This window comes from Ambystoma mexicanum, chromosome 8, assembly GCF_040938575.1.
Source record: "Ambystoma mexicanum isolate Mex_15411 chromosome 8, UKY_AmexF1_1, whole genome shotgun sequence".
Lineage (NCBI taxonomy): Eukaryota > Metazoa > Chordata > Amphibia > Caudata > Ambystomatidae > Ambystoma > Ambystoma mexicanum.
In genome coordinates this window covers 664,313,079-664,326,523 of record NC_090929.1, presented here as the reverse complement: position 1 = coordinate 664,326,523, position 13,445 = coordinate 664,313,079, and the positions used below count along the sequence as shown (strand labels likewise).

The 13,445-nt window shown below is 51.2% G+C and overlaps 2 protein-coding genes across 2 annotated transcripts; both read left to right on the top strand.

The window, feature by feature from the left end:
- Positions 1 to 1,772: 1,772 nt before the first annotated feature.
- On the top strand, positions 1,773 to 4,745 carry LOC138472317 (transcription factor HES-5-like). The gene is made up of 3 exons (XM_069610441.1): positions 1,773 to 1,968; positions 2,175 to 2,355; positions 3,243 to 4,745. The coding sequence occupies exons 1-3, from the start codon at positions 1,906 to 1,908 to the stop codon at positions 3,461 to 3,463; spliced, it is 465 nt and encodes a 154-aa protein (XP_069466542.1). The 5' UTR covers positions 1,773 to 1,905; the 3' UTR covers positions 3,464 to 4,745.
- Positions 4,746 to 11,060: 6,315 nt separating this feature from the next.
- On the top strand, positions 11,061 to 12,618 carry LOC138472392 (transcription factor HES-5-like). The gene is made up of 3 exons (XM_069610528.1): positions 11,061 to 11,123; positions 11,331 to 11,511; positions 12,398 to 12,618. Exons 1-3 carry the CDS (start codon positions 11,061 to 11,063, stop codon positions 12,616 to 12,618), a joined length of 465 nt encoding a protein of 154 aa, XP_069466629.1.
- The last annotated feature ends 827 nt before the right edge of the window (positions 12,619 to 13,445 follow it).

Genomic DNA, 13,445 nt, shown 5'->3' with positions numbered 1-13,445 from the left:
TCCCCCAGTGCCACTCCCTCCCATCCCCCAATGCCACTCCCTCCCATCACCCAGTGCCATTGCCTCCCATCCCCCAGTGCCATTGCCTCCCATCCCCCAGTGCCACTCCCTCCCACCCCCAGTGCCATTGCCTCCCATCCCCCAGTGCCATTGCCTCCCATCCCCCAGTGCCACTCTCTCCCACCCCCCAGTGCCATTGCCTCCCATCCCCCAGTGCCACTCCCTCCCACCCCCCAGTGCCACTGCCTCCTATCCCCAGTGCCACTCCCTCCCATCCCCCAGTACCACTCCCTCACATCCCCCAGTGCCACTTCCTCCCATCCCCCAGTGCCATTGCCTCCCATCCCCCAGTGCCACTCCCTCCCACCCCCCAGTGCCATTGCCTCCCATCCCCCAGTGCCACTCCCTCGCACCCCCCAGTGCCATTGCCTCCCATCCCCAGTGCCACTCCTTCCCAACCCCCAGTGCCATTGCCTACCATCCCCTAGTGCCACTCCCTCCCATGCACCATTGCCTCCTATGACCCAGTGCCACTCCCTCCCATCCCCCAGTGCCATTGCCTAACCGCGCGAAAGCACCAATAGAAAGCGGACTCTGGTGTCCACTTCACAGGAAGTCACTTTTGCCATAAAGGGGGGGGGGGGTGAAATGTGGGACAGTCTTACACTTTAAGATCCCACCGTGGGGGTTGAGGAGTGATGGGGGAGACAGTGGGGTGAGAATCGGCTGCAAGATTTGGAATATTATCAGTGGTGAATGCACGTTTCAGATCCCAGTGTTCTGGGCAGCAACGTCCAGAATGTGAGCATCCAGAGACAGACAGATGCACACAGATAGGGGCAGTGGGCCTCATTAGGACCCAGGCGGAGTGGGTTTCCGCCAGCGCTAATCGCGGCGGACCCGTCCGCCGTACTACGAGTTCCCTTAGCGCCATGGAGGTTTTCTCCGCCTGGTTTTACCAGGCGGAGAAAACCATGGCGCTACGGGACCTCGTTGTTAATTACGCCACCGTATTTTACGGTGGCGTAATTAACTCCTTCCCCACTCCCATTATACCCTATGGGGCAAGAATGGGAATGGGGAAGGGCAGAATGGGGATTGGGGATTTACCGCTCCGCCGAGGTCGGAATGGGGCGGTAAATCCGCCAACCCCCATGGCGCTATCGACGGCTTTCCGCCGTGCTTCGCGGTGCATTTAGCACCGCGAAATCCGCCTGGGTCCTAATGAGGCCCAGTGTGTGGGTTTGGTGACCTTTGTGTGCAGTATTTCATGAAACCCAGGATTAAGAGGTGTGCACCTTTTATTTCTAAATTAACAGAAATGTTAAATTTTTTGGTAGAGAAAGGACCAAACGTCCAGATATTTTTTTAACACAGAATATCCTCCGACTTTGCGCATCTATTCATCAATACGTTTGTATAAAAAAATCCGATTTTCCTGGTTTGTAAATGTTCTGTGGATATAATAAAGATACAATCATCTTTTATTGTGTGTGTCCTTCCTGTCCCTGCTTATCTGCAGTGCCAGGGAGCAGATATACCCACGCTCACCCACTTCCTCCCATGTGAAGATCATGGCACATACAATGCTTGGCCTGTGGCAGATGCCCGGGGGCACTGTCACAAGCCTTGTCACTTATCCCTTTAGAGGGGCGGGTCTTTCCCACACTCGGGTGCATTGTGTCGGGTCCCAGATGCTCCCCTGCCTCTCGCCCTGTAATGGGACACACTTCTATTGTTTCTGCTGCTCTCTGATTGGCTGCTGAGTGTGGGAACCTCTCCCCAGCCTCAGCCCCACACATTTCCCTGCAGCTGAGGGGGATAAATAGGGCTGGAGGGAGGGAGCTCTTCAGATCACTGCGGCCTCACTACAGAGAAGCAGCCCTTCACCCCCGACTGGGCAGGATGGCGCCTTTCTGCCCCTTGGAGCAGTATGGGCAGGAGCTCGAGGGCAGAGGCATTAGAAAGGTAAGAGGCAGGAACATAACGATAGATAATATGACTGCTGAAATAGAACCTGCAAATATAGGCATTGATATACATTATTGCACTTAACATTTGGTCGAAAATATATTATAATACTTTAAACTAGGGGTCTCTGGTATTTATTTTGCAAATGTCTGTCTTTGTATGTGAGACGCATGTTATAAGGAGCGTTCCTCCTGTTTCTGCAGTTGAGGAAACCGGCGGTTGAGAAGATGAGGAGAGAGCGGATCAACAGCAGCATTGAGCAGCTGAGGATGTTACTGCAGAGAGAGTTTGGGGACCAGGAGCTTCCGCCCAATGCAGAGAAAGCGGATATCCTGGAAATGACCGTGAGAGTCCTGGCCCAGCGCGTGCAGACAGCAGCACCAGGTGAGAGGCCTGAAAGGGAAGGGGTAGCATTGCAGGGGGTGCAACTGGAGCGCTGGGGGGAGGGGGGTAGGTGTGGGTGGTAAAAAGATGTTAATTTAGTACATCAGCCCCAGAGAAGCAACGTGTGCATGACAGCGGTCATGTGTCCTTAAGGCCCCAGTTTACCAGTTTATAATACACTGCCTTAAACACACGTATGATTAAATACACCTGCAGATAAGCTCCTGCCTACACGCCTCCCAAATAATGCAGGGAGTTAGAAAAGGAAAGCGCTTCTCTGCAGCAGCACGTGCATTTGAGGTGCCTGGTTATGACTAGTATTCCACAGGTTACACCTCGCTTCCTCCCCTCTCTCCAGCTGTCCCCTCTCTCCCCTCCCTCCCATATCCATGGGTACAGCCTGCCCTCATTTCCTTACCCCCTCCCTCACTCCCGCTCGCGCCCTACACCCGTTTTTCTCTCTTTCCTCCGGTGCCCCCTCTCCACAATCCCTCCCTGTGTTGCTTCTCTTTCTGTGTCTATCCCCTCTTCTTTCTGTAGTAACTCCTCCGCCCCACCCCCTCCTTTCATCCACCGCCCTCCCCTGCTGCATATTTCCCACATATAGAGGGACTTTACGACATGTCACTCCCATTGTCTGGAGCTTGGAACTATTTAAATCTCAAACAATTGAGAAATTCCAAAGTTGTAGGCACAGCAATGTGCCATGAACTTTGACTATAGCTTAATCTTTCAAACTGTGTATAAGGCATCCTATAGAAATGTTAACCTTTGACAGGTGGCCCCTTATCCCTTAAATCTTATCTTATAGTCTAAAATGTGTACATTGCGTTTACATCTTGTGTAAATGAATCAATCATTAATGTCCTTCTTCTATTTCCTTTCAGCAATGGCCGCCAGTGAAGGTTACTCCAGATGCCTCCAGGACTCTCTGCACTTCCTCTCCCTCCATGGAGCCCCCATGGAGACCGGGTTGAAGCTGCTGAGCGCTCTCCATAGACCTGCGGCTGCAGCAGAGGCTGTGTGTCCTTCTCGGCCGCCGTCCTGCCCGAGCAACACTAAAGAGCCAGCCCAGGACAGCCCCAGAGCCCCGTGGAGACCCTGGTAATGCAGGGGGTGCGGCCATGGACTTTTCTTCTGACACTGGAGGAAGCTGGGACTTCTCTAGAGGCCTCGGTCCTCTCTGACTGGAGAATACGCCTTCTCATGTCTGTACCCGGCTGCACTCGGCCCGGGTGAGTTTACTGCACTTCCAGAGGTGCAGTGATGGCGATGTGATATCCTTGTGGGATGGACACTCTGTGAATTATATCCTTGCAGGATAAACATAGGGTGAACGTTAGATCCTTGTAGGACGGGTTGGTTGAAAATAACGAACTCATTATTTACGAAAATGAGGCCACGTTATTCCTTGAAATGTATCTTCATTGCAGAAGATGTTTGTATAAAATATTCATCCTGAAGCTGCGAATTATCTAAATGTCACTCTTAGAATATCACTCCTGTCTGATATTATTCCTGTATTTTGGCAATGCTCTGCTTGTCATCCAGTAACTTCCGTTTAAGGAGTGCATTTACATGTAAACATGTTTAATATCCTCACAGGATGTGCACTGCGTGCACTGTGTGCATGCACTGCAGATTCATTGATCTATTTGCAGTGATCAGTAGCACATGCATTTGTGATACAAGGGCCTTGGATCGGGCCCTGATGCATGTTCAGTCTGTGTTTATCATTCATGTTCATCGACATGTGATGATCAGTCATTTATTGATCTTAGTGATGTTGGCGTTATGACCTTGTTCATCAGCTTTGATATATTGTAATTTCAATGAAAATGTAACACAAAATCCCTGCCTTCTGTGAAGGCAAAGTGTGTTTCTGGTATGTTGGAGATATGTGAATTATCTCTGAGCATGTATGTGACAATGTGCACATGTATTCTGTATTCTCAAAGTTTATCATTCAATGTGGATGAAGGAAAAGGAGAAACAATTCTCCCAGTGGTGAGTCTTCATTTTAGAAGCAATGTTATTGCCATGTGTTATGCAATGCTGTGTTATCTTTTATAAAGATGGCCAGTGTGGGGGGGGGGCTCTCAGCCAGATAGTGGCATCTCAGTGACTGGCAGTGGGTCTGTCCTGGGAGATGCAATGTTTGTAGGATTGCAATTATCGCAGGTTCTCATTCAGGGATAAGATTGGTTCCGCATCAGAAATAAGGATGTCCTGTTTTCTCCTCTTGCTCTCGGCTGGAAAATGTCTGTGACATTGAGTGAATTTCATGGGATTCTTCAGTCATCCTAATTTATGAGAAATGTGCAGCAATCTCCGAGAATGTGACCCTGTGCAAGGAAGAAAGAGCTCAATAAAATGACATTGTACATTCATTACTTTCTCATTGCTTTCTTTTATTTCAATTACTGTGTATTGCTCAAAACATCTTTCGCTCATGCAATCTTAGTGCCACTCTCCTCACTGGTTATAAGGGGTGAGAATATGGCTCACCTTTCCTCTCTGGCAGACACTTTTAAAATAAACACACAGCTGCACTCAGGCTGCCCTGACGGCACCGCTGTGACTCTCCATAAGGACTGTGGCTTAGATTAAATAAATGTGCATTTTGCCCTGAACTGTGAGAATGGAATGAGAGATTCCAAGAATCACAAAAGGGCATGATTGGAACACTTAATAATGGAAAACTTATTAATGAGGAGCTGCGCTGTGGACTGAGAGCACTGAGGTCAACCATCATTACGGGGGAGGATGGGCACGGGGAGAATGGGCATTGAGAGGATGGGCAAAGGGGAAGCTGGGCACCAGGGAGAATGGGCACTGTGGAGGATGGGCACGGGTGAGGGTGGGCAGGATGGGCACGGGGAGGATGGGCACGGGGGAGGATGGGCACTGGGGAGGATGGGCATGGGGAGGATGGGCACGGGGAAGATTGGTACAGGGGAGGATGGGAACGGAGGAGGATGGGCAGGATGAGCACGGGAGGATGGGCACGGGGAGGATGGGCACAGTTGAGGATGGCCACAGAGAGGATGGGCATGGAGAGGATGGGCACGGGGAGGATGGGCACGGCTCATCGCAGTGAATGCAGCACCCGCAACCCTTTACAGATCTGTGTGATTAAGGCTCGCACATCTCTTGGATCCCTGTGAATGGCAGCACGCGACAAGAGCACCACAGAACGAATGGCAGTGCCACACTGACGGATCCCCAGTGACAACCTGGGGGTCTTGCAATTGCAGGCAAAGAAATGTCCACTTATATGGGTCGATCGCCATTTTGAGCGGCACCCTGGCATTACACTGCCCACAGTTAACCCTAACTACCTACTAACCTTCCAGCCCCCCACCCCCCTCCACTCCCAACCGGCTCTAGATCCCTCAATGCTACCATAAGACCGAAACTCTCCATAGCAAACACGCTTGACCCCAACTGCCAAGCACATGACTTGATTGCATGAGCCTGATTGGGTCACCAGACAAGTTCACACTTGACATAAAACATGACCCTACCCTCCTGGCCATGACCAGGCCTTGTCTCACCGGTCACCGTGGCACCAAAAAAAACCAAGAAGCTATCCCTGCCCAAACAGCCTGGTCAATATCAAGCTACATGCAACAGCACAACAGCAAGATTCCCGCTAACTTCCCACGCCAACCAATTCACAACCATCACTTGCAGGTCCCCCAAGCAACAAGAGGGGGTGAAAATGGCAAAGTCACGCCATGTAAGACTCTATCGCATAACACAACAGACGCTTGATGTTAGAGGCCGAGGACTGCAGGCGGGGTCAGTCTAAGGGCATTCCACTCAGCAGGGAGCCACAGAACCGAAGCCCGGGCCTCTCCCTCTGTATGCCAGCAGCTCCTGGGAAGCATATAGTGGAAGGCTTTTGTAGCCTCTGGATATTGCCCTTGACCTTTCTGCCACTTCCGGCCGGCAGATGTGCACTTCAGGAGTACGGCACCCCTGGTGCCAGACCAATTAAACTACACCTAGCGTGGCGTGCCGTCTGCTGAGAGCACCCCATTGTGTGTCTCAGCTCCTGTTTGTCATCTCCCAGGACTGCAGTCAGGTGCGGGTTGTGGCAGCCCCTCGCTGTGTGTTCTGGCCCCGCCTCTTGCACCCTCAGTTACCTGCGCGTGTCATTTAGATTGATGGGTGACTGGGCCCTGTTTTGGGCAGGAGGGCCTGGAGCCGGAGTCTCTCAGAGCTTCCCACACTGCGAGTCTATTCATCTTACTCAAAGGGTCTACAATAGAGGCGTGTCGTGCCCTAGTCTCACTCCCAGGCGCGCTGCCCCCACGCCATGTGATCCTCTCCAACCAACTCCTGGAGCACCATCTGCAGAGCAGCCTCTGACCTCAGTGAGCGATGAGGCTCTGGGAACTGGCACTTCTTACTCCATGGCAGGAGGGCACTGAGAACTGGCACTTCTTACTCCATTGCAGGAGGGCACTGAGAACTGGCACTTCTTCCTCCATGGCAGGAAGGCGCTGAGAGTTGGCACTTCCTACTCCATGGAAGGAGGGCACTGAGGACTAACACTTCTTACTCCATGGCAGGAGAGCACTGGGAACTGGCACTTCTTCCTCCATGGCAGGAAGGCGCTGAGAGTTGGCACTTCCTACTCCATGGCAGGAGGGCTCTGAGAACTAACTCTTCTTACTCCATGGCAGGAGAGCACTGGGAAATGGCACTTCTTGCTCCATGGCAGGCGGGCACTGGGAACTGGCACTTCTTGCTCCATGGCAGGAGGGCAATGAGAAATGGCACTTCTTACTCCATGGCAGGAGGGCACTGGGAACTGGCACTTCTTGCTCCATGGCATGAAGGCACTGAGAACTGGGACTTCCTACTCCATAGCAGGAGGGCACTGAGAACTGGCCCTTCTTACTCCATGGCATGAAGACACTGAGAACTGGCACTTCCTACTCCATTGCAGGTGGGCACTGAGAACTGGCACTTCCTACTCCATGGCAGGAGAGCACTGAGCACTGGCACTTCTCACTCCATGGCAGGAGGGCACTGAGAATGGGGCAGATATTTTAATGGGATCCTGGGTGCCTCCGGCAACGGGGGTGCAACACTTTCATAGGACAAAACCACCTTAGGGTTTTAGTGAAAAATGAGATAGTAAATAACAGATCAGAATCTGGCTGATTGGAATCCAGGAAGTGATCAATGCATGAGGCTATATCTCACTCTCTCACCCCGAGAGATGTCAGTGTGACCCCCCACACCCCTTGCCCCTGACCCCAAAAGGAGGCCATTCCACCACAACAGGGACCGGTGAGAGTTGAACTCAGTCAGGAAGTGATTGCAGGTTGTCCACGTGTAAATAAAGATGTATCTTTTGACTTGTGTACATTTAACAGTTTGCATATGGCGCCAGAGGAATATACACACATTTGCCATGATTGCTTTTATTTCTGACGTCACAAACTATGCAAACAATGGAAACAGGTGGCGGCTCCATTTGAAGTTAGTCTTTGATAGTTTGAAGTTTGTTTGGTTGTTTTATTATTTATAATGTGCACCATACCCGAGGGTATCAGGGCGCAGAAAGCAACAAGAAAAGGTTCAGCTTTGGTTACAGTGCTGTACAGTTATATACAGACATATACCGATTGTATACACAGTGAATAAGGATAACAGGTTCAGAGAGGCAAATGGTCAAAAAGTAGAAAACACAATAGGAAAATACATACAGGCAAAGAAGATGCAGACATGGATGGTATGGTGGCGTCGGTGTGGGGCGAACTATGCGTTAGTGGTCATTTTCCCAGTGAATGAAATTGTGCCTTAAATGTGGGTATGTTTGATCTACCCTTAAGGCGGGAGGAAGGGAGTTCCACAGCTGGGCGGCTTTCACCGGGAAACTGCTTCCTCCAGTTTTGGATAGTTTTAACCTGGGCACTGTAAGGAGATTGGAGTTGGCAGTTCTTGTAGGGCCATTGGAAGAATGTCTCTTGAATATGTCTATGAGGTAGCATGGGGCGGCGTTGTTAAGGCACATGTGTGTGAGTGAGGCTACTTTCAGTGAGATTTTATCCTTTGTGGTGAGCCAATTTTTTCGATCTCCTTATGTCAGAGATATGATCTTTTTTGGAGATGCTCAATGCTGCTCTTTGAGCATTGTTTTGTAGAATCTGGATTTCGTTGGTGATGTATTTGTTAGCCCCCAGTTATAAGGCATTACAATAGTCCAGTTTTTATCAAATTAGGGCTCTTGCCAGGGTGGTGCAGCTGTTGGCGGAAAGGAAGGGCTTGGCTGCTCTCATTAGCTTACAGGTGGTGGTGGAGGCCATGGAGTTGACCTGTCTGATGAAGGAGAGGGTGGCGTCAAGGTAGAAGCCTAAAGTTTTGACTTCTTTGGCTTCTTTGTTGGTATTACCATCTATTATAAAGTTGGTGTAGATATGGCCAAGTTTGTTGATGTTGGAGGTGGTGCTGAGGATTATGAGCTCATGTCAGGTCTCAGTCAGGAATGGGCTTGGTAATTCCTGTGGTAGGTGTTGAGGGGAGGAGGGAGGCCCTGCGGCATCCAACATTATTCTCCAGGCGTGTTCTCCACCCGTTTTGTAGATCTGAAGCCCAAGGGTGGAAAATAGCCCAAAGACTACATTACCCAGCAGGCTGTGTGCAGCACGAGCCTGCTGGGGAGAAGATAGCCACGCCCCCGGCCACGCCCGCACAAACGCGCATGCGCGAGTCGCGCCCTGCAAGCGCTGCTCGCAATTCCGACCGGCAACTAGGAAGGACGTGTTTTCCGAAGCTCCAACTGGCACGCCGACGCGGGGCATCCGCCCACCTGCAGAGAACCCCAGGCCCCACATGACAAGAGAGATAAGTACCGCTCACTGTTTTACATGCGCAGCGGTTGGCGAGAGGAGCCCGCTCAGCCTTACTAACATCAGCGCATAACCGAAGCATGTTCAGAACTACAAACTGCATACTGATACGCACGCAGGCTTCCTAATGAACCCGGCATGGGCAGCACATGCATGAAAGGGCATTATATGTTGGTAACTTGGTGATGTGTTTTGAACTAAGTGAACAGTGGTCAAGGCACGAACCGACCGCGCGCTTGAGAAGGGGCTAACTGTATGAGGGAGTGAGCGAGAGCATGTGCACACATCTGACTCTAATTTCTATCCCTTTCAGTGGCGAACAAAGCTGAGGGACGGCTCTTAGCCCAACCAGCACGAAAAGGGTCCAGGGGATCCCAAAACTTGCAGCAAATATGAAGCTAAGTGTTTATGTGTTGTTTATGACTTGGGGCATTCCGTACATGACGTAATGTGGGGGCTTTGTCCATTTGCTTGGTGAAACTGCAAAACCTGAAGCCTACATGATGTAATGTGGGGAGAAGTGTCAAAGCCTTACATGAAGTAATGTGAGGGCACAGTTAAAGACTGTGTATGTTTTTGTGCCTTTTGAGGCAGTGTTCTGGTTAGAGGGTTCCAATACAAAGGCTCACTCTCACAAGGTGTACAGTGTGTGGGTGCAGTGTGCAGGAGTGTGAGGGCATAGATCTTCAGCTCAGAAGCAGGGGCCAAGGAGCAAGTTTCCCTAACCACCCCCTGCCTGTCCATCAAGCTCACATACCCCTCTTTCCGGTGTTCCTGAAATCCCCCTACTTATCCACTCTACGAACCCTAGCCCTCTTTCCCCGAAGGGTTCGGTGGCCTGTAGTAACACAAGCTCAGGTACCAAAACCCAACGGGGAGGCAGGTGTTTGTGCTGCCTCTGCGCCAGAAGAACAAGATTGAAGATCCTGACAGAATTGCGAGGCCAAGTATATAATCAGGCTGCGCGCGCAGCACAAATCATGGCTGAGGTGGTAGCACTCCTACAGGAGCTAAAAGCAGAACTAGCAGCTACCAGGCAGGACTACCAAACCCTGGCAGGACAGGTCCATACCCTAACCATTCAGAGCCAAGCCCAGGCAACTCCTTTACGCAGAGCGCCCTCTCCCGCTCCAGTACAGGTGCAAGTCTCCACAGATCCACCACTACCTTTGGCGACACCAGAAAGATATCATGGGGATCCGCAGTGTTTCAATCAGTTTGTCATGCAGTGTCAACTACACTTTCTTACTAAGCCTGCGATTTTCCGAACTGCGCAGTTGCGCACTGCGTTTGTGATTTCATACCTCACAGGTGACGCTGCTTCATGGGCCACGCCTTTAGTCCCCAAGAATGATGCCTTGTTATATGACTGGGACTCGTTTCTAGAGGAATTTGGCAAGATTTTTAATTGCAGGGCTGCAACCCTAATCAAGGACCGGGAATTGTTAACGCTCCGGAAAGGAGGTAAGTGTCTAGTCTCCTATGCAAACACGTTTAACCGGCTACCCATGGAAACTGACTGGCCTCAAGACAAGAGGCTCGGGGGCACTGCCACAAGCCTTGTCACTGATCCCTTTAGAGGTGCGGGTCTTACCCACACTCGGGTGCATTGTGTCGGGTCCCAGATGCTCCCCTGCCTCTCGCCCTGTAATGGGACACACTTCTATTGTTCCTGCTGCTCTCTGATTGGCTGCTGAGTGTGGGAACCTCTCCCCAGTCGCAGCCCCACACATTTCCCTGCAGCTGAGGGGGATAAATAGGGCTGGAGGGAGGGAGCTCTTCAGATCACTGTGGCCTCACTACAGAGAAGCAGCCCTTCACCCCAGGCTGGGCAGGATGGCGCCTTTCTGCACCTTGGAACAGTATGGGCAGGAGCTCGAGGGCAGAGGCATTAGAAAGGTAAGAGGCTGGAAAATAACGATAGATTATATGACTTGCTGAAATAGAACCTGCAAATAAATGCATTGATATACATTATTGCACTTAACATTTGGTCGAAAATATATTATGATAGTTTAAACTAGGGGTCTGTGGTATTTATTTTGCAAATGTCTGTATTTATATGTGAGACGCATGTTATAAGGAGCGTTCCTTTTGTTTCTGCAGTTGAGGAAACCGGCGGTTGAGAAGATGAGGAGAGAGCGAATCAACAGCAGCATCGAGCAGCTGAGGGTGTTACTGCAGAGAGAGTTTGGGGACCAGGAGCTTCCGCCCAAAGCAGAGAAAGCGGATATCCTGGAAATGGCCGTGAGAGTACTGGCCCAGCGCGTGCAGACAGCAGCACCAGGTGAGAGGACTGAAAGGCAAGGGGTAACATTGCAGGGGGTGCAGCAGGAGCGCTGGGGGGGTGGGATAGGTGTCGGTGGTAAAACGATTTTAATTTAGTACATCAGCCCCAGAGAAGCAACGTGTGCATGACAGCGGTCATGTGTCCTTAAGTCCCCGGTTTACCAGTTTATAATACACTGCCTTAAATACACGCATGATTAAATACACCTGCAGATAAGCTCCTGCCTATACGCCTCCCAAATAATGCAGGGAGTTAGAAAAGGAAAGCGCTTCTCTGCAGGAGCACGTGCATTTGCAGTGCCTGGTTATGACTAGTATTCCACAGGTTACACCTCCCTCCCTCCCCTCTCTCCAACTCTCCCCTCTCTCCCCTCCCTCCCATAACTACGGATACAGCCTCCCCGCGTTTCCTTACCCCTCCCTCACTCCCGCTCGCGCCCTACACCCGTTTTTCTCTCTTTCCTCCGGTGCCCCCTCTCCACAATCCCTCCCTGTGTTGCTTCTCTTTCTGTGTCTATCCCCTCTTCTTTCTGTAGTAACTCCTCTGCCCCCACTCCCTCCTTTCATCCACCGCCCTCCCCTGCTGCCCATTATCCACCTATAGAGAGACTTTACGACATGTCACTCCCATTGTCTGGAGCTTGGAACTATTTAAATGTCAAAAAAATGAGAAATTCCAAAGTTGTAGGCACAGCAATGTGCCATGAACTTTGACTATAGCTTAATCTTTCAAACTGTGTATAAGGCATCCTATAGAAATGTTAACCTTTGACAGGTGGCCCCTTATCCCTTAAATCTTATCTTATAGTCTAAAATGTGTACATTGCGTTTACATCTTGTGTAAATGAATCAATCATGAATGTCCTTCTTCTATTTCCTTTCAGCAATGGCCGCCAGTGAAGGTCACTCCAGGTGCCTCCAGGACTCTCTGCACTTCCTCTCCTTCCATGGAGCCCCCATGGAGACCGGGGTGAAGCTGCTGAGCGCCCTCCATAGGCCTGCGGCTGCAGCAGAGGCTGTGAGTCCTTCTCGGCCTCCGTCCTGCCCGAGCAGCACTAAAGAGCCAGCCCAGGACAGCCCCAGAGCCCCGTGGAGACCCTGGTAATGCAGGGGGTGCGGCCATGGACTTTTCTTCTGATAATGGAGGAACTTGGGACTTGTTCAGAGGCCCTGGTCCTCTCTGAGTTGAGAATACGCCTTCTCATGTGTGTACCCGGCCGCGCTCGGCCCGGGTGAGTTTACTGCACTTCCAGAGGTGCAGTGATGGCGATGTGATATCCAGTGGTGGAAATGGAAAAAATGTGGTGGGGGATCCCACAAGTGCCGGGGTGGGGGAGGATTTGGGGGGACAGAGGGGGTGTGGTCTAGAGGGGGCGGGGTTGGTAGTGGCCATCCGGTCAGATAAAAAAAAGAAAGAAAAAAAAAGCGCCAACAAAGACAACATTGCCTTTTACCGCCGGCCAGGGCTTTAAGTGGGACGGGGCCTGCCTGAGCTCAGCCCCAGCAGGCTCTGAAATTTCGATTTGAGGCGGGGCACTGTCGGGCCCACTAATCTCCCCTGCCAGCCCCGGCCACTACACGAAAATTATTTTTTTCTGAAGCCTGAAGCACTCCCTCTGTGCAAAAGCTTCAGGCTCCAGAAAAAAATGCCTTTCAGCCATCATGGTGGCGTCGCACCTGCGAGGCATCCCTTTAATCAAGTGATGCACGTGGGCCGGCGCCACCATTATGGAGAAAACGTGAGGCTGCTGGAAGCAGAGGCCTTGCTTTCTAAATACTGAAGCTCCAGCGGATTCCCTGGAGTTTCAGTCTTAAGGAACAAGGCCTCTGCTTCCAGGGGCCTCACCTTTTCAGCTTTAATGGTGATGCTGCCCCTACCCAGCTGGCAAGGGGCGACACCACCATTAAGGCTGAATAGGCGAGGCCCTGTCC